Raw genomic sequence first — 18,883 nt, 5'->3', positions numbered from 1 at the left:
TTTAAGATTACGTGACGCAGGCAGGAGGTGGCAGAGACCCTCTGGGGAGCGCGGGGACACCCACAGCCTCCCGCTCACTGCACAGCGACAGCGGACGTGTCTGCGCGTTAGCAGGGGTGACGGTGTCCGCGCGGGACGTGTGCTGACGCATCCGATGCCTCCGCTTGGTCCTTTTGTGTTCGCCTGAGCCCACGCACCCGCCGTCACGCCCTAGCATTTAGGGATGAGAGCTTTCCACACCCCGACCGCCAAAGTCACCCAAAGAAATACGCACCTTCCAAGGTTTGCCCGGGAGGGACGAGCCCCCTGCGCCCCAGAGGAGAGCCACGCTTCCCTCCGGTGAACTGTGAACCCGAACCATCCTTTCTCTGCCTCCGGCCGCCGCGTGCGATCCTGGCCTCGGAGACGGCTTCTGAGAGGTTCTGCTGACTTGGGTTTTGGGGTCGTGAATGCTGGCGTCGGGCGTGCTCCCGCGGACCCGGTTGGCACTTTTTGTCACGTCCCACGGGACGTCCGGTCACCGGATGCTGGGAGCATTTTATCTTGAATTAGGAACGTGAAGCGTGTCTCATGGTTGAAGAAAGCGTTCGCTCACTTAACAGATGTGTGTTGAGGGTCGGCTGTGGGCCACAGGGCACGAGACAGAAACGGGGGTCCCGCGTGGGTGCTACGTCCTCGTGGATTCTTTCACGCGATGTAATGCCTGAAGATTCTTCCCGGCGCTTCCCCGCTCAGCGACCGCTGTTTCAGGAGGCTGCGACTGCGTGCGCCTTCGCGGGCTGACCGGCTCGGGCTTCCAGTTTGGGCGGTTACAGATGGGCCGTCTGTGTCCGAGTATTTCTGTGAGCGGATTTTCATGGCTCTGGGCCGCGCCGGGCCGCGGGGCTAGGGGGTCCGGCGGTCGGTGCGTGCCCACGCCGCAGAAATGCCCAGCTCCTCCCCGGCACGGTGTTTCCGTTTGCTGCTGCCGCCCGCGGTGTGAGAGTCCGGCCGCCCCACGTCCGCCCAAGCGTGCGGGGTCGTCCGACCGGCCTTCCTGCGCTTGTGCTGGGATGATCTGTGGCGGCTTGATTTATAGCTTTCCTCACCGAGACGGGGACCGTCTTTTCAGGCTGCACTTTGGGGAAGTGTCTCAGGCCTTCGCCCAGTTTTCCTGCGGGGTGTGTCTTCCTGCGGGGTCATAGGACTTCTTAGGTATTTGCCAAAGAAAAGGTGACTGTGGTTTGCCTTTTTAGTTTTGTAACGCTGTCTTTTGGTGAGCAGCAGAATTTAAATTTATTTAAAGATCCATTTATTTATTTGAGAGAGAAGGAGGGAACCGGAGCAGGAGGGGCAGAGGGAGGGGAAGTCGACTCCCCGACAAGCACAGAGCCCGACATGGGGCTCGATCCCAGGACCCTGAGATCGGACCCGCGCTGAGACCAAGAGCTGCTTAAACTTTGCGCCCCTCAGACGCCCCAGGAAGATTTAATTTAGTAAGTTAGTTTATCTTTTGTTTTGTCTTATGCACTGTGTTTGAGAAATCTTTGCCTTTGCTTATCTCAGAAGAATAAGAACATTTTCCAGTGTTTTCTTTCCGAAGTGCCATAATTTTAGCTTTTATGGTTAGGTCTGTGGTCCATCTCTAAATCGGTTTTTGTGTACGGTAGGACACATGGGTTTGAGTTTATTTTTTCTGTATGAATATCCAGTTCCAGGGCACCTGGGGGGCTCAGTCAGTTAAGTGTCTGTCTTCGGCTTGGGTCATGGTCTCGGGGTCCTGGGATCGAGCCCCTCATCGGGCTCCCTGCTCATTGGGGGGTCTGCTTCTCCCTCTGTGCGCACTCTCTCAAGTCAGTAAATAAAATCCTAAAACAAAACAAAACAAAGCCAAAAAGCCTCCGAATATCCAGTCCTTCCAGCACCGTTTTTGAAACTATCGTCGCTCAGATGCCGGTGTCTACTCGCCCGTGGGTTAGGGTTGGTTTTAAGCTTCTCCACCATTTCTTGGGCGAAACGTGGTAAGTCTCGGGATCGGGCGGTGCCCGTTCGCCCTCGTTCCTCCTCGCTCACGACGGTCCCGGCGGCTCGGGCTTGCGTTTATGTGTAAATTCTAGAGTGAGTTCGTCAGTTTCTACCCAAGCACGTACTGGGGCGTTTTTCACTTTCCGTTCTGAAATAACTCCGAATGTACAGAAAAGGGACGGGAAGGGCAGTGAGGAGTGTTGTCTTCTCTCTCTGCGCAGCTTGCCAGCTGTGATCGTGCCCTATTTGATGGGCCACTTTCCCGTACGTACTTGTAATTTTCCCCCTTCCTGAGACACCGAGAACTGGCTGTGTTCCCTACACCCTTCTCCCTTCATACTTCGTGTTAGTCCACAAGGTCAACCTGGTTCCTCGCCGAACCCCAGCTTCAAATTCGGGGGGCCCTGGGACACGTGTCAGTCACTTTCCAGTCTCTCCACTTGTCCCCGGAGCGCTGTGTGGGCCCCTCTCCGGGGACGGATCCTCTCCGTTGCTTTAGCGTCTTGAACCCAGAGCAGGCCCTCAGCCCCTCGTGGCGCGGGAACGGTCGCCGTAGGCAGTTGTGGTTCGGCGTGTCTCTGACGTGGAGTTTGGCTGATGGTTACGATGCTCACGGTGAGAGCCTGTGAACTTTATACTTGACGGTGTCATAGCGAAGTGTCCTCCTCCGGGTTGTACGTCTGGAGGCACGTGATGTCGGTCTGCCCCTTGCCGCTGCCGTAGATTTTGCTCACTTAGTCATTTTCTCATTATATAGTTTTTTTGTTCTTTGGCTTGGTTTTGTCCCCCCCCCCCCATGATTTAAAGTAATTTGTGCGGAAATCGTGCTCGGGTTTGACAAGTGATGTTGTGCTTTGGGAGGATCGACTCCTTAAATCCACCGAATGATCCGTCCGATGAATAGGCTACGTATTTCTGCTGCCGTAGCTTCCCTTTTCTTTCTTTCTACATGTTTGGAAGTTCTAAGTGGGGAGGTCTTGTACATTTTTACTAGGTTTTGTCCAAAGTATTTCAGCCATTTTTAATTGAGAAACTCAGGGGTATGAAGTACCTTCCCCTTGCCGTGCAGTCATCACCACATGCCGTCCAGAACTTCCCGTGTTTCCAGCCTGAAGCCCCGTGTCTGTTAGACTGTGGCTGCCCATTTCCCCTCCACCCCGACCCTCAGCAACCATGATTCTACTTTGTCTCTATGAGTTTGCTGCTTTCAACGTTACTGTGAATGACTTTCTTTTAAAATGCATTTATTGATTAGAGAGAGTGCGAAGGGCGGAGAGGGAGGGAGTCTCCAGCCGACTCCCAGACGCTTGGAGCCCCGCATGGGGCTGGATCCCGTGACGCCGCGGCGACCAGAAACAGGAGCCAGATGTTCAACCACCAGCATCACTGGAGCATCCCTGGAAATGATATTTTTGATAGTTACGTACAGAAATACAGTCGGTTGGATTGACCTTCTCCTGGGGCCGTACTGGAGCTGCAGTACTTTTAGCAGGTTAAAAATACATTCCTTGGGATTTTCTATGTAAATTATAGCATCGGGTCTTCCTTCCTTCCCGGTCCCGTCCGTGCCGTCCATCTGCGGGTCGCGACCCGTGGATCACGCCGTCTCCTGATCGTACGGGCTGAGCCCCAAGGTCGGCTGGAACGTAAGAGCAGGGGCTCATCTTCCCGAATGTCTGTGCGAAGTCTCCCTTGTTCCACCGTCAAGTAACGTGTTCACTGTAGGCGTCTGACCGATGCCCTTTTAGTAGAGGAGGAGAGATTTTCTGTTTGTGGAGAGTTGGGTCATGAATGACTGTTGACGTGTGTCGATCCTTTTTCCTTCTCAACTGAGATGATTGCACGGTTTCCCTCCTCGTCTCTGCTTTCAGTGACCGGTTTATAAATGTTGAAGCACCTTGTGCTCTCGGTCCGTCCGGGGGGCTCGCTGCCCATTTCTCTTTCTGTTTTGTTGGGGCCAGTCGGTGTGCTCGTGTTTGTGAAGCGCGGTGCCCGTTCGGTCCGGCGCGTTTGTCCGCGGTGTCCTTGGACGTGCTCGTGATTCACGCGCGTGACTGGATGATCCGGTGGTATCTCTCATTCCTTTATATGTATGTAAAATGACGGTTTCTTCCTTAAATGTTTGACAGAATTCACCAGTTTCTATTATCTGGGGCTGGGGTTTTAATCATGGGAAGGTTTTTTATTACAACTTCAAATTTCTTAAGACATTTAAGGCTATTCTGAGTTTTTATTTCTGTTTCCACTAATTTTAGTGTATTGTGTTTTTCAAGGAATTTGCCCTATTTTTCTAAGTTATTGGATCTGTGTTCAGATATTTTTGAACATCCGTAGAGTTTTTGGCGAGGTCCCCTTTGCATTCGTGATGTTGCTGATGTGTGTTTTCTCTTTCTCTCTTCTCTTTTTCTTTTTCAGGTTTTCTAGGTATAAGCAATTTTGTTCTTTTTTTTTTTTTTGAAGAACTAACTTTTGGCTTTATTGATTTTTCTGTTTCTTTTGTATTGATTTCTGTTCTCATCATTATTATTTTCTAGTTATTTCAGGCTTAATTTGACATTATTTTCCCAACTATTCTCTTCACCCTACAGGGCTGACTGCATCACAGCTCCTCTCCCGTGCGCTGGGGACGGTGCACAGAGTGTGGGTGTCTCTGATTTTCCAGGCGCCCTGGGCAAGCGCCCTGAGCCGCCCGCAGACGGTGGCGTGTGGCCCACGCCTGGGGCAGAGCCAACGTGTGCTTTTGGTGGGTTGGTAGGCACTGGTTTTCGTGGACTCAGCAGCTGACTCCAGCTCACAGAGAGTGAGAGGGCAGGGCATCGGACTGTACTGTTGGCGTGTGCTTGTCTAGTTAAACTACGTTTACGGAATCCTTGACCCAAGGAAATCATGGCGAAGCGAGCTTGCGAGAAAGGGCGTCCAGCTCTTGTTGACGCCACATCTCTTTGCTTCGGTTACTTATGGCTCCAGGTTCCTTTCTTTGAGAGAGAGAGAGCTCCTGCAGGGGCCAGGAGGGAGAGAGCCGAGCGGCTGGAGGGGTGATCTGCCAGATCCTTTGTCTCTGCCGTGACGAGCGTCCGGATCTTATGTTTGTGAGGGAGCTGAAAACCAGGTTATCACGTCCGTTTGGTGGAGCTGGACGCGACACAGGTGTTCCTGGGGGCCGGTGCCGACCCCTGGAGCGCGGGCTGACGGGTGCCGTCAGGCTTAGGGGCTGGTTACAGATTTGCTAGAAAACAAGTGACTTAATTACAGTCCTAGTGCACTTGTCAGTAACCTGCCCCAGGGGCCCCAAGCTCCTCTCCGTACCTCCGGCCCTGCCGGCTCTCATAAATCTGCCGCGGCCCCGACCCTGTCTCCTTGGAGCGTCCTGAGGGCTCTGAAAAGCATCTGGTGCTCAGAACGCCTGATCTCGTCAGCTGAAGGCACGACTAACAGGTTCACACAGTAGCGTGTGGCACAGACTCCAGCAGGCCCTGTGCGTGCCGTGCTAAGGCCCTGGGGAGGGGGTTGAACTGGGGGGTCCGGTGGGAGGGCCTTGCTTTGGTGAGGCTCCCCACCCAGCCCCTGTGTCTTGAAGTGTGGCCTCTGCCATCTTCATCTCCTTGTACAACTTATTTGAAGGCCAGACGTTCGGGGATCCCCGTTATTTCCCTCCACGTCAAAGGCTTCTCTCGTGTGACACAGGAACGCGGTTTCCGGACTGACATCACTGTCGCGAGTCTGGCAGACAACCGACGTGCGTGGCGCTTCTGTGTGGCTCACGGGTGGATGAGACGTCTGTGGCCAGCGTTCTGCATGCTCTTGCTCACAGACATGGACGTGTGCCCACCCGTGCGTACGCTTCACGGGTACGATCGTCCGTCGCGCTCCGTGGCGCCACGCCCCTTAATGATGCTGGATTTTTTTACGTTAATAGATTTTACATTTTAGAGCCATTTGGGATTTCTAGAAAAATTGAACAGGAGGTCTGGAGAGTCTCCCCGACTACCCCCCAGCATCCACACCTGCGGTTTCCCCGAGTGTGGCGCGTTGGTTAGAACAGACGAGCCAGTGCCAGCACTTAGGACGAGCTGCCGTCCCTGCTGGGACTTTGGGCAGCCGACTCTTAGCCAACAGGGGGAGTGGGACGCCAACCCCCCGTGTGGCTGGAAATCTGTGTGCAACATTTGGCTCCCCCAGAACTTACCCCCTAGCACTTTACTGATCACTTAGTCAATTAACGTGCATTTTGTGTGTTGTATGCGTTATGGACTGAATTCTTGCAATAAAGTCAGCTACAGAAAAGAAAATGCTCTTAAGAAAACCATAAGGGACACAGAGTACATGTACCGTGCTCTGTGGTGTTCACTGAAAACACGTTGCCTGTCAGAGGACTCACGAGGTTCCGCCCTGTGCTGCTCAGTGTCAGATCTGGGAAGACAAGCACCCGCCATCACAGTATCGTACAGAGTCGTTCCCGGCCCCGAAGTCCCCGTGCTTTGCCTGGTGGCCCCGTGCACCACCCCCTCCCCCAGCCCCTGGCCACCACTGACCTTCCCCCGTCTCCCTAGTTCAGGCTTTTCCGGAAGGTCCGGCTGCTGGACTCCTACAGCACGCGGCCTCTCCGGATCGGTGTTTCACTTAGTCCCGCGCGTGTGAGCTTTCTCCGTGTCTTTTCATGGCTCCTTTGTGTTTGGTGCTAAAAGCTCTTCCATCCGGACGGGCCACAGTGTCTTTATCCCTCACCTGCTGGAGGACAGCTTGGTTGCTTCCACGTTGGGCAGGTTTTCGGGTGGTCCGAAGTTTCCGGCTCATTTGCGTCGATACCAAGGAGCGAGATGGCGAGATCATAAGGATGTTCCGTGTGGTGACTGACGTCGCATGATGAAAAACAATGATCATTTTTTAAAAAAGATCTAGTTGGATGCATCACTTGATGTGTAACAAAAACTCAACCCAGTGAAATTTAAAGATCTTAAATAAATAAATAAATAAGGTGCTGGATTTGAAGAGAAACCCAAACAAGCCAGGGCTCACGGCTGTGTCTTCCCCAGAGACGACTACCACGAGGACGGCTTCTGCCAGCCATACCGGGGCATTGCGTGCGCACGCTTCATCGGGAACCGGACCATCTACGTGGACTCCCTCCAGATGCAGGGGGAGATTGAAAACCGCATCACAGGTAGGAGCCCCGCGCCGCTGTTTTCGGACCGCGAGCGCCCGCTGCCCGTCTCCTCCCCTCTCGTGCATTTATTTCCGATCTCGGACACGGAGTCCCTGTTCCGCGTGTTGTGTGACAGGGTCAGACAGCCCTGTTAGAAGTAGCGGGGACTGGCCCCAGGGTTTGCCCTCCAACGTTCCCGTGTGTGCGTTCCCACGAGCAAGCACACTTACTCAGGCCCACCGCGTGGCTCCAGAGTCCTGACACATCCCGTGCTCACTGCGTCGCCAGGGCCTCCTGCCTCCGGGCTGGCCACACCGCAGGGAGGCCGGCGCCCACCGCCCTTAATCACCGCACTTCTTTGTTCTGTGTTCCCTGAGTCCTGCCCCCCATAGATCTGAGCTCGGTGAAGAGCTTCACGGGTCTGACTTTGGCTTTGGGGAGAGAGGTTTGCAGTCTGCAGCGGCGTCCGGGGATGCTGCCGGGCCGCCGGCGGCCAGCATTCAGGTCCCGTGGACAGTCAGTGTTCAGGGACCTGCTTCACAGCGAGGGGAAGGGGGCGGCCCCCTCGGCAGGCAGTGGCCTGCTCTCTGTCTCTGCAAGGTTCCCGTTTCTGGTCGGCCGGTCGTCCTGCACGCACTGGCTTTTCCGTGGTGATGTGAAGGTTATCTTGGGAGAAATGCTTTGAGAAGTAAGAAAATGAATCCAACCCAAGCCCCTCTCCACTCTCCCCACAAACACACACGTATCTTCTCCAGCCTCCAGATGGCATCGACTTGTCCTTCCAAATCCGGGTCACCCCTCCCTTCGCTTTCACCTCAGCTGGAGGGTCTAGGGCGATGGCCGAGCAAGGGTCCGCCTGGCCCGTGGTTCCCGAGCCCCCTGAGGACAGGGCCAGGTGTCCACAGAGAAGTAGGAGGACAGTGGTCGTCCAAGAGGAGCCCGTTTGAGAACTTGGCTATTTTTGGAAAAGCTTTTCATGCTCTCTAGAGCAGAACTGCTCAAACCTTTTGGGCCACGACATTCAGTGGTTTATGTTAGAGTTTTGTGTGGCCATACCCGTGCCTCAGAGACGTGACACAGGCTCCAGGGAACAGAAATCACCCTCGACAGAAGCAGGGCTCTTGGATTTTTCTCGTCGCTTCTCTTTCATTAAGGGAGGAGTCCATCATGGCCTTAGTAGGAGCCACGCACTCAGACATCCTCCATCCTAACCGACCTGGGAAGCGCTAGCTGCGGACCTCAGACCGGGCGTCCCACTCACTGACGAACCCGGCTCCCAGGCACGAGACTGTCCCCGAGTCACGTCTCCGGGACGGCTGGAAACGCTGAGCACGTCTGTTGTCCGAACAGGCGGACCGCACGGCAGCGTTTAGACAAAAGTCTAGACGAGCATCTCTAGGTGTGAGGACGTGAGAGGAAGCCGAAGTTGACCTGAGCTGACGGGCTTGTGGTTCCGAGGCCGTTGGCTCTGCGGTGTCCCGTCTGGGGCTTGTCAGAACTCGTCCCAGGACTCTGGGAGCTTCCGGGGAGACACCTTCAAGGTGCCGTGGGGAGTGGACGGAGGCGGGGACATGAGCTGCTGGACCTTCTAGAGCCAGACGTTGAGAAGTGAGCCCTTGCGGGACTCGTCTGAGGGGGCAAGGGCGGAGCAGAGACCCTCACAGGGGCACGTTCTGCTGGTGACTGCCCGGAGAGCAGCACCAGGTCTGTCTGGCTTCGGCCGTCCTTCCGTGCCTGGGGTCCCCGCAGCATGCCCTCCTGATGGCCCCCAGCTCCGGGCTCCCGAGCCGTCTCCGAGAGACCCTGCCCAGGGACCTCCCGCCGCTCCCTCAGCGTCAGTGTTGGCCGGAAGGGACCGGAAGGAGCAGGGACCGTGTGTTCCTCTCCCGAGCTCCCTCAGACGCTGTGTGTGGGCTTCCGTCCCCCAGGTGTGGCCTCGACAGGTCACCGCACAGGACCAGACGGGACGAGAGACCCGCCGTCCGTGGTGGGTAACGGGCGGTGCCGGAGCTGGGCTCCTGCCGGCTCATCTGCCCTGGGCCTGGCCGGTCGGCGGAGAGAGGCTGCCCGGAGCGCCGCCTGCTGGCCACACGGGGTGCCGCAGCACGGGTCAGTGGCCTGTGTCCCGGGGATGAGCCCGGCCGCCTGTTTTCTCGCCCGCGGAGCAGGGTGTGGGGCAGGGGCCTCTCTTCAGCCGCCGGGTCACATCTCAGGAGCAGAGCCTTCGCCGGCCACGGTGGCTGGGCCTCTAGGCAGCAAGGACGCCGGCCACGGCCTCCCTCTGAGCCCTGACGGGGCTCCTGCCTCCTGCCCTCCTGCCCCCGCACGTGTCCCCGCTCGGCCCGCAGCGCCACTGCGTGCTCTCTCCGGGTCCCACGCCACGTTTGTTCCTCTCTGCTCCATCCCGTGTCCTGCCTCGGGGGACGGCCAGGAGGACCGCCAGCCGGCCGCGGCTCAGACCCTGCCTACACGTGCTTCTCTGCTCCCTTTATCCCAAAGCACCTCCCTCTGCCGCTCCCAGCACCCTCCGGCCGTCTGGGGGCCTCCCTCTCTCCCCGGCCTCTCCTGCTGCTGCCTGGTTGCAGCTCTGGTCCCCCGCGTGTCCGCCCTGCTCAGGGGCGCCCTTCCACCCCTGCCCGCCACAGCCTCCCCAGGCCGCCAGGTCGGCCACAGTCCCGCAGGACGCCGGGCTCCGTCCCTGTGCCCTGTCCGGTCTCTGCTTCTAGACGTCACCCAGGCCCATTGCTCTAGCAGAGCCCAGTTCCTAGCAGGGCCTTGGGACGTGGCTGTGGGTCTGACCCCCGAATCTTCCTGTGCTGGAAGAAGCATCCGGCCGGGTGAGGTCCTGGGCCCGGTTTCCCCTTCTCCTGCTCTGCGTTTGTAAGCGAAGGCCTGGGCCTGGGACTTCCCAGCACAGCCGGGCGGCTCCTGCTCTCGGGGGCTGCCTTGGTGACAGCCTTTCTGGGTGTGCAGAGGACAGGGCAGAGGGTTGGGGGCCCTTCTGGGAGGGGAAGGGGGACACGAGAGGGAGAGGGGGCCGGGCGCAGCCGGTGTGGTGGGGGCGTGAGGGCGGGGAGGCTCGGCGGCGTTCGGGGCCGGGAGCAGGGGCCGCCCAGGCTAACGGCTGTCCCGCGCCCGCAGCGGCCTTCACCATGATCGGCACGTCCACGCAGCTGTCCGACCGGTGCTCGCAGTTCGCCATCCCGTCCTTCTGCCACTTCGTGTTCCCGCTGTGCGACGCGCGCTCCGGGGCGCCCAAGCCGCGCCAGCTGTGCCGGGACGAGTGCGAGGTGCTGGAGAGCGACCTGTGCCGCCAGGAGTTCCGCATCGCGCGCTCCAACCCGCTCATCCTCATGCGGCTGCAGCTGCCCAAGTGCGAGGCGCTGCCCCTGCCCGACAGCCCGGACGCCGAGAACTGCATGCGCATCGGCATCCCCGCGGAGAGGCTGGGCCGCTGTGAGTCCCGTGCGTCCGCCCTGGCCGCGGCCGCGGCCGCTCCAGCCCCGGGACCACCCCCCCCGCATGCCGTGGGGCTTCCCGCGAGGGCTCTGGGGTCCCCCTGCCGTCTCGGCACTGGCGAGAGTCACTACGTCACTGGGCTTCAGACTCCGCTTCTGGGGGTTGGGGGCGTCATCTCCGCGCCCGTTAGCAGCCTGAGCAGAGGCATGGCCGGCCCCAGAGCGCCCGGCAACCCTAGAGCGGCTCTCCTCTCCGACTGGGTCAGGGTTGCTGCCCCTTGCAGGGGACAGAGCGGGGATGAGCCCACCCTCGTCCCAGGCCCTGGACTCTGGCCACTTCTTCGGTGAGGCTGGGGGTTTTCAGAGCCCCACAGAGTTCCTTGGGGGCAGTCAGAGCCCGATCTCTGGGCCCCGGGGGCGTCCGGATCCAGGCTCAGGGCTCGCTCCTTACTCTGCGCGTGATCGTAGCCGCAGAAGGTGGAGCCTAGGTTAGTGCGTCCGTCTTCAGGAGGGGCAGGAACCGCGACCCAACGGAGGCAGCGGAATGGCTCCTCGAGGGCTCTGGGTCTCCGCCCTGGACACGGGGGTGCCGGGTGTCCTCCCCGGGTGGCAAATTGTGCGTGAGGCTGGGGTTGACGTCCTCCTGCATTGGGGCTGCCTGGTGGGCCCCCGGGGGCTTCCACACTCATGGGGTGACTTCGGATGGGCTTCCTTCTCCACTCGTGTCCCCGGACACCCCCATCCCCCGACTTACCTGGTGGGCCTGCGGCTTTAATGCTGCTGTTTTTGGAAGTCGGATCGTTCGGTCTTCCGGAAGTTCCAGTTCGGGTACGTGCAGGCAAACTGGGGGCGGTGGTCCTTTCCGGAAGGGCTGGGGAGGCAGCTGCCGCTCGCCAGCCGGTGTCCTCCCACGTCTCTCTCCCGCAGACCATCAGTGCTACAACGGCTCGGGCACGGACTACAGAGGCACGGCCAGCACCACCAAGTCGGGCCACCGGTGCCAGCCCTGGGCCCTGCAGCTCCCCCACAGCCACGAGCTGAGCAGCGCAGACTTCCCCGAGCTCGGAGGGGGGCACGCCTACTGCCGCAACCCCGGAGGGCAGATGGAGGGCCCCTGGTGCTTCACGCAGAATAAAAACGTACGCATGGAACTGTGTGACGTTCCCTCTTGTAGTATGTATTCTCTCTCTCTCTTTTTTTTTAAAGCGTTAACTGTGGAGGGCACCTGGGAATGGCTTGGGGTCCCGGGCGCCTCCCCCACGCGCCCCTGATGACCGGCTTTAAATAAAGCCGTTGCCGGTTCTGGACGTAGTACCTGGTCGTTATGGGACATTTTAAATTAGAGAAAGTTCTGGAGCTGTGTGCCCCTCAGCCCAGATTCCACCACGCTGGGGAGACGGCCGATGAGGTCTGGGGGCCCCTCGCCAGCCTTCTCCTTGCGGGTGGCCCTGGGACGGTCAGTTTGGTGCCGGGTTTCTCCACTGATGTCGTCACATGCTGTGTCCCAGTGTTGGTGGACGGGTGTCCTGCTGCGGCCACAGCCCTCGGCCTGGCACCTGGCCCTGGGGACACGGCACCTCCCGCTGCCCCGGCTCCCACCGGCGGAGCAGGCAGAGCGAGGAACAGCAGAACTTCGGTCTCGTGACCGGTCCCCCTGCCACGTCCTCGTTAAAGTACGAAGGGGACAAGAGAGCCGTGGAGGGTCGCACACTTCACAGGCCTCCCCATTTCTGTCTCGAGGCCATTTACGCTTCGCCGGCTCCCACCGGCCTGGGTCCCCCAGAGAAGGTTGGCCGCCTCTGAGTCGTACATTCTGGTTCCGGGAGGCAGTGGGTTGCTGCGACGGGGCCGAGAAGTGACGGATGAGGAGAGAGGAAGCGTGAGGCAAAGCGGGGCTCGCCGTCCCCTCGCCAGCCTCCTCCTGGCACCCCGGCCCGGCGCGCCTCCCCCTACAGATGCTGGCCGTGGCATCGCTTCCCTCCTGGGAGTAGAATGGGCCAGCTCCAAATTTGCCACTGCTCTTAACTCAGCACAGATCCTGCCACGGATCTTCGAGAACCTGCGTCCACTGCAGGACTAACTTTTAAGAATGAGAATGTTGACGATATCATAAAGCTCTTTCGTGCATTGCTACGGTTTCTAAAAAAAATGTCCTGCAAGGAAGGGTGTCCATGATGACCTCCTGGGGAAAGAAAGAAGCTGTAGGATGATAGCTAGTTTCTCCCGCTTGCTTTTTCTCCCCCGACCCCCTTCTGTCTCTCTCTGTGAAGGAACGTGCGCGTGTGCACGTGTGTGTCTGTGTGTGTCAGCACACACGGGCACCCCCTTGTTACGCGTGAAGTTCCGGAGCGATACACGCCAAACTTTTCGCAGAGATTCCCCATGGTCTGAAGAAGTGTTAAAACAGAATACGTTTTCACAATGAGCCGGTCTTACTTTTGTAATTAAATTTAATCAAAACATTAAAGATATGTATGTTGTTCGATCTGGCCGATCTAGGTACATTGGATATTGCAAAAAACTTGCATTCCGAGGGCAGAAATGCGAAGCACAGGTACTGTAGGATGGCTTTCAGCAGCTAAGTGAGAAGCAGGCTAATTGCCTCCCAGCGGGGTTCGGGTGATGCCCGAGGAGCCCCGGTACGGGGAATGCTGTGCGGCCCCGGCCGATGCCTGGAGCTGTCTGGTCCTCATGGAATCGTGTCTCAGATGCAGTTTCTGCCACAAAACCAGCGGCCGGCGAGTAGGGAGGATACGGCTGCCTTTAAAAAGAACTCGACTTAAAATTCTATCTTAACTCTGGAACGGTGCTGCTTCTGTGTGTCGGAACAGCCGAACGCCGTGTGCTCCTGCTCCCTTCAACGGGACGCAGGAAATCGGGCAAACGCCCTGTTAACGTGGGCACAGTCTTCGACCGGTGGGCTGTGAGGACGCAGCCTGTCCTGTGGTACTGTGGTTAACAAGCGTGGTGCCTGTTGCTGATTTTGAAAAGATAAGGATAAAGTAAATGGTCGCACAGATGCTGGACGATGCTCCCGTCTCTGACCTGGCACGGGGGTGGCGGGTCATGGAATCTCCCCAGACAGACGACCCAGAGCCTCCACCGGGGGTTTCTGGAACATCTGCCCCGAGGGTGGGGCCGGGGGAGTTCTTGGGTTTCATTTGGTTCTCGCTGCAGCAGCGTGCGGGGTGGGGGGTGGCGTGGGGCTGATGGGACGGACAGACAGACTCCGGGTTGGGGACGGTGCTGCAGCCCAGCGCGCCCCCTGTGCCTGTCTGGAATCCCGTAGAGGGAGGCAGAGCGTCGTGTCTGGCTCTGAAAACCATGGAGCTAACCGGAAGCCTCGCTGGACTTTTGACCTCCGCGTTTCCCAGAACGCTTGGGGCCCTGCGGCGTCCTGCCTTGGGTCAGGCCCACTGGCCAGCGGTGCTCTTTCAGATCAAATGCACTTTAGTTAGTATCTTCAACGATATGTGTTCATTAGACACAAAATGTGGAAAACCCTAAAGTGCTGCAGGCGGGCTCATTTCTCATCCCAGGACCTTGCACAGTTACTACTGCAAGAGCCCTGGCATTCGCGGCTCTTCTGAGCCGTGTACTCCCGCTTGAGTCCTTGGGGCAGCTTTGGATAGCGTCGCCCGAGCGTGCAGGGGTGCGTTACCCACTCTAGGGCTCGGCACGCCCCTTCCCCTCCGTGCAGCTCATGGCACCGTCCCCTTGTGCTTGAGTCTTGCAGCGGGGGGCGGGAGTGGGCTGGCGGGAACTCGGAGCTGGGTGGGGGATGGTTTCTAAGAACCCGTGGCCCCGGCTGTCCGCAGGTCCCCAGGACGGCAGCAGGATGGGGATTCTGTACATCCTGGTCCCGAGCATCGCCATTCCCTTGGTCATCGCGTGCCTCTTCTTCCTGGTCTGCGTGTGCCGGAATAAGCAGAAGGCTTCTGCGTCTACACCGCAGCGGCGGCAGCTGATGGCCTCGCCCAGCCAGGACGTGGAGATGCCTCTCATCACCCAGCACAAGCAGGTCTCCTCCGCCTCCTGGCCCAGCCTCTGCCTGGAGATGGCTTGCCCCCCACGTTCGGGTTCTTGGCTTACTCGATACACAACCTACCACCATCCTGAATTGCCCTGTATTTCCCCACATGTCCTCTAAGACGTGTCAGGACATTTGTGTCCTTAGGAAGGAAGTGGTGGGCGTGTTGGAATCCTGCCACCCCGGAGTCTAGGCTTCTCCCTCCGCTCAGACGGGTGCAGTAGCCAGAAGGCACCGTCCAGCACCTATCTGCAGGGATGCCGCTGTCCCCACTGGAGAACCAAGGGGAAAGGGCTCTGACCGGTCCACCGCATGGGGGTCCGGCTGGCTCTGACAAGGGACGGGGGCCTGTTTTCTGGTCCGTTTGGAGTTGGGTCGGTTTTGTTTTGCTTTGATTTCCGGGGAAGGATCAAAGTGCACCTTTGGAGTGGAGGTAGGACACCCCCATTCCCCCGCCCTGAGAGCCCTTCGGACAGCGAGACCCCCCCCGAGATACAGCACAGGGGAGTCTGACCCGGCCTGCCTGGGCCTCCACGTTCTTTGTACGATTTGGGGGACGTCACTCCCGTCCGGTCTCTGAAGGGGATCGTCAAGGCGGTCGGGGGAGCGTGCACTCAGCTCAGAAGCCAGCAGTCGCCGTGTGTGTGCTGGGGCTGGAGGGGTGGGGGGCGGAGCAGGTCAGCACCCCCCACCCTGCCTGTGGGGCTTCTGTCATATGAATGAATCTAACCAAGAAGAAGCAGGGAGAGGGGCCCACGGAGGGACGGCTGGAAACAGCCTGGACTCCAAGAGTGACAGAAATCGTGGGACGTGCACAGCAGGGTCCCGGGGAGACAGGCCGGGGGTCGCGTGACGAGCAGTGGGGCCTGGGCCGCGGCGGCCACAGATCAGGGAGCCGGGGGGGGGCCGGGGGGGACGCAGCTGGGAGAGTCCCTTGGTGCCTCTGGGACGGTGGCGCCCACTTGGCTGTGTCAGTGTGCGTGCGTGTGCATGTGCGTGCGCTGTGACAGGTGTGACAGGTGTGCACACGCCCCGCACGGGCGTCTCTGGACGTTGGGGAGGGCAGACTTCGCGTCCTGGCTGGGGCCCGTTGACGTGTTTCCTCCCGGAGCCGCGCGCTGAAGAGCAGAGTGGGTGTGGTCAGGCGGGGCCTGGGGCGGGCGGGACCGGGGTCCTCTGCGGGGCTCCCCCTGCCCCAGCTGCCCGGCCTGTGCTTCCGGTTGTGGGATCAGAAGTGGTTCACGGGGGCTTTTCTTGTTGGCAGGCCAAGCTCAAGGAGATCAGCTTGTCGTCGGTGAGGTTCATGGAGGAGCTCGGGGAGGACCGGTTCGGGAAGGTCTACAAGGGCCACCTGTTCGGCCCGGCCCCGGGGGAGCAGAGCCAGGCCGTGGCCATCAAGACGCTGAAGGACAAGGCGGACGGCCCGCTGCGGGCGGAGTTCCGGCACGAGACCCTGCTGCGGGCGCGGCTCCAGCACGCCAACATCGTCTGCCTGCTGGGGGTGGTGACCAAGGACCAGCCCCTCAGCATGGTGTTCAGCTACTGCCCGCACGGGGACCTGCACGAGTTCCTGGTCATGCGCTCGCCGCACTCGGACCTGGGCAGCACGGACGACGACCGCACGGTGAGGTCCGCCCTGGAGCCCCCCGACTTCGTGCACGTCGTGGCGCAGGTGGCCTCGGGCATGGAGTACCTGTCCAGCCACCACGTGGTGCACAAGGACCTGGCCACCCGCAACGTCCTCGTGTACGACAAGCTGAGCGTGAAGGTCTCGGACCTGGGGCTGTTCCGCGAGGTGTACTCGGCCGACTACTGCCGGCTGGCCGGGGGCGCGCTGCTGCCCGTGCGCTGGATGTCCCCCGAGGCCCTCGCGCACGGCAAGTTCTCCGTGGACTCGGACATCTGGTCCTACGGCGTGCTGCTGTGGGAGGTCTTCAGCTACGGCCTGCAGCCCTACTGCGGCCGCTCCAACCAGGACGTGGTGGACATGGTGCGCGGCCGGCAGGTGCTGCCCCGCCCCGACGACTGCCCGGCCTGGGTGTACGCCCTGATGGTCGAGTGCTGGGACGAGACGCCCGGCCGGCGGCCCCGCTTCAAGGACATCCACAGCAGGCTCCGCGCCTGGGGCAGCCTGTCCGCCTACAGCAGCTCGGCACAGACCTCGGGGGCCAGCAACGCCACGCAGACCAGCTCCCTGAGCACCAGCCCCGTCAGCAACGTCAGCAACGCCCGCTACGGGGGCCCCAAGCAGAAGGCCCAGGCCTTCCCGCAGCCGCCCTTCATGCCCATGAAAGGCCAGATCAGGCCCATGGTGCCCCCTCCCCAGCTCTACATCCCCGTCAACGGGTACCAGCCGGTGCCGGCCTACGGGGCCTACCTGCCCAACTTCTACCCCGTCCAGATCCCCGTGCCCATGGCGCCGCCGCATGTGCCCGCCCCGGTGGCCCCGAAGCCCGGCTCCCACCACAGCGGCAGCGGCTCCACCAGCACGGGCTACGTGACCACGGCGCCCTCCAACACCTCCATGGCGGACAGGGCGGCCCTGCTCACGGAGGCCGCGGAGGACACGCCGAATGTCCCCGGAGATGCGGCCCAGACCCCCGGGCAGGAAGCGGAGGAGGAGGAGGAGGACCCCTCCGTCCCCGAGACCGAGCTGCTGGGGGACAATGACACTCTGCAGGTGGACGAGGCCGAGGTCCCCCCGGGCAGCCTGAGGGGCACGGGGCCACCGGGCACCCCGGGGGAGGCTTGAGGCCCAGGCGCGGGGTCGGGGGCGCCGGTTTGCCATCTCCCGGCGCGACCTCTGCTCCCCCGCCCGTGTCCTCCTGTGCGCAGAGCGGCTGCTCCCGCCCCCGGCGGCCAGAGGGTCTTTGAGCTGGGCACGCCTGACGGAGCGGGGTGGTGGCCCGGCGGGACACACGGTGACACGTTCGCGGCCGGCAGCCCCTGAGGCCAGCATGCGGGAAGTAGCCGCCGTCGTCCCTCCCCCGTGCGTGTGCACTGGAGGTGGTGCCCCTGTGGGCTTCCGGGCGGCTGGCCTGTTCCTCCTGCCGCCCCCGCCGGGGACTGTCTCCCACCACCGTCGCCGCCCAGGACTGGTGGGAATGGGCAGCTGCCGCCCGCCAGGGTCCCAAGAGTACGGGGTTCCGGGGCGGGGGCTCTCTGTGCCTCTATGAAAATGTGCCTTAAAAAGAAAAAAGCCAGTGCAGTTTTGTATTTTGGGGAAACGATTGTGATTATCCTGCATGTGTATCTGGCCCCTTCTCTGGAGTCGGGGGGAGGCATGCTTGGGTTTGGAGTGTTAGGGGCACCGTTGTCCACGGGGATTCTGTTCTGCAGACTCGTGTACAGACCTGAAGTGTGATTTATATGGCTGCGTCCGCCGTTTTCGCTGACGTACTGTGAGCTCAGTGATCTACGTGCCGACCTGACCCACTCTGGGACGCCTCCCGACTGCATTTTGTCTGCCTGTGTTCGTCCCCGAGGCAGGCGAGGTCCGTGCGCTTCAGGCGGGAGAGAAGGCTCCCAGGCCACACACCGTACGCCCCTCTTGTAACCCCCACACTTGGTGTGTCCAATAAAGTGAAGCACGAGCAGCCGACTCTGCGGGGCTGAGGGCGTCCGGCACCGGAGTTCCTCGAGATGGCGGGGGACGGCGAGGGCTGAGGGCTGGCCCTGGGGTGAGCTCGCCGGGAATTGGCATCGGGTGCGTGGGCAGCGGGACCCCGTCCGCTCTGCTCCCGGGCAGGTGGGGGATGCAGGGTGCCGTGTCCACAGTCCTGGGCGAGCCCCCCGAGCCCAGAACGGACAATCCTCACCTTGGAGGACCTCAGGTCGTGCAGAACCTCACGCTCAGGGCTGCCCCATGTCTGGTCTTCACTCCCCAGATGTGCTTCTCCAAAATAACCGCAAAAGGTTTGTCTTCAACGTTCCTTTCCCTGTGGGCGGTGATGGTTTTCCCCTCACGTTCGCTGGAAACAACCAGGCAGGCGTGGGGCCAGCTCACCTGCTCGCGCAGGACGCAGTAACTGGGGACACAGAAAACTGAGGCATTTGCTGGACTGACCACGTGCCTCCCTCCCTGCAAACCGTGAATTTCCTCTCACACGTTTGGGGTCTCAGCCTCACGGGGGCAGCAGGAAGACAGGTGCGCAGCTTTGATTCTGATGGGAGCCAGAAGATAGTCTCACCCAAGGTTAGCTGTGCAGGGGCGCGGGGTCCTTCGGGGGAGGGCAGTGGAGCTGGGCA

At 60.3% G+C, this 18,883-nt stretch overlaps 1 protein-coding gene across 2 annotated transcripts in view; it reads left to right on the top strand.

The window, feature by feature from the left end:
* ROR2 (receptor tyrosine kinase like orphan receptor 2) overlaps positions 1-18,236 on the top strand; it is a 152,749-nt gene extending 134,513 nt beyond the window's left edge. Inside the window, exons 5-9 of one of the 2 annotated variants that reach the window (XM_044266106.1) lie at positions 7,038-7,165; positions 10,289-10,603; positions 11,533-11,778; positions 14,424-14,626; positions 15,900-18,236. In XM_044266106.1, coding sequence (XP_044122041.1) covers positions 7,038-7,165; positions 10,289-10,603; positions 11,533-11,778; positions 14,424-14,626; positions 15,900-17,387 — 2,380 coding nt within the window. In that variant the 3' untranslated portion in view covers positions 17,388-18,236. Of the gene's footprint in view, positions 1-7,037; positions 7,166-10,288; positions 10,604-11,532; positions 11,779-14,423; positions 14,627-15,899 lie in introns of those variants that run through there. The other variant, XM_044266108.1, reaches the window with a different exon arrangement.
* Positions 18,237-18,883: the final 647 nt, after the last annotated feature.

The sequence above is a fragment of the Neovison vison genome, chromosome 9 (assembly GCF_020171115.1).
Source record: "Neovison vison isolate M4711 chromosome 9, ASM_NN_V1, whole genome shotgun sequence".
Classification (NCBI taxonomy): Eukaryota; Metazoa; Chordata; class Mammalia; order Carnivora; family Mustelidae; genus Neogale; species Neogale vison.
Note: the sequence above shows the minus strand (reverse complement) of the source record. Positions and strands in the feature narration are given on the sequence as shown.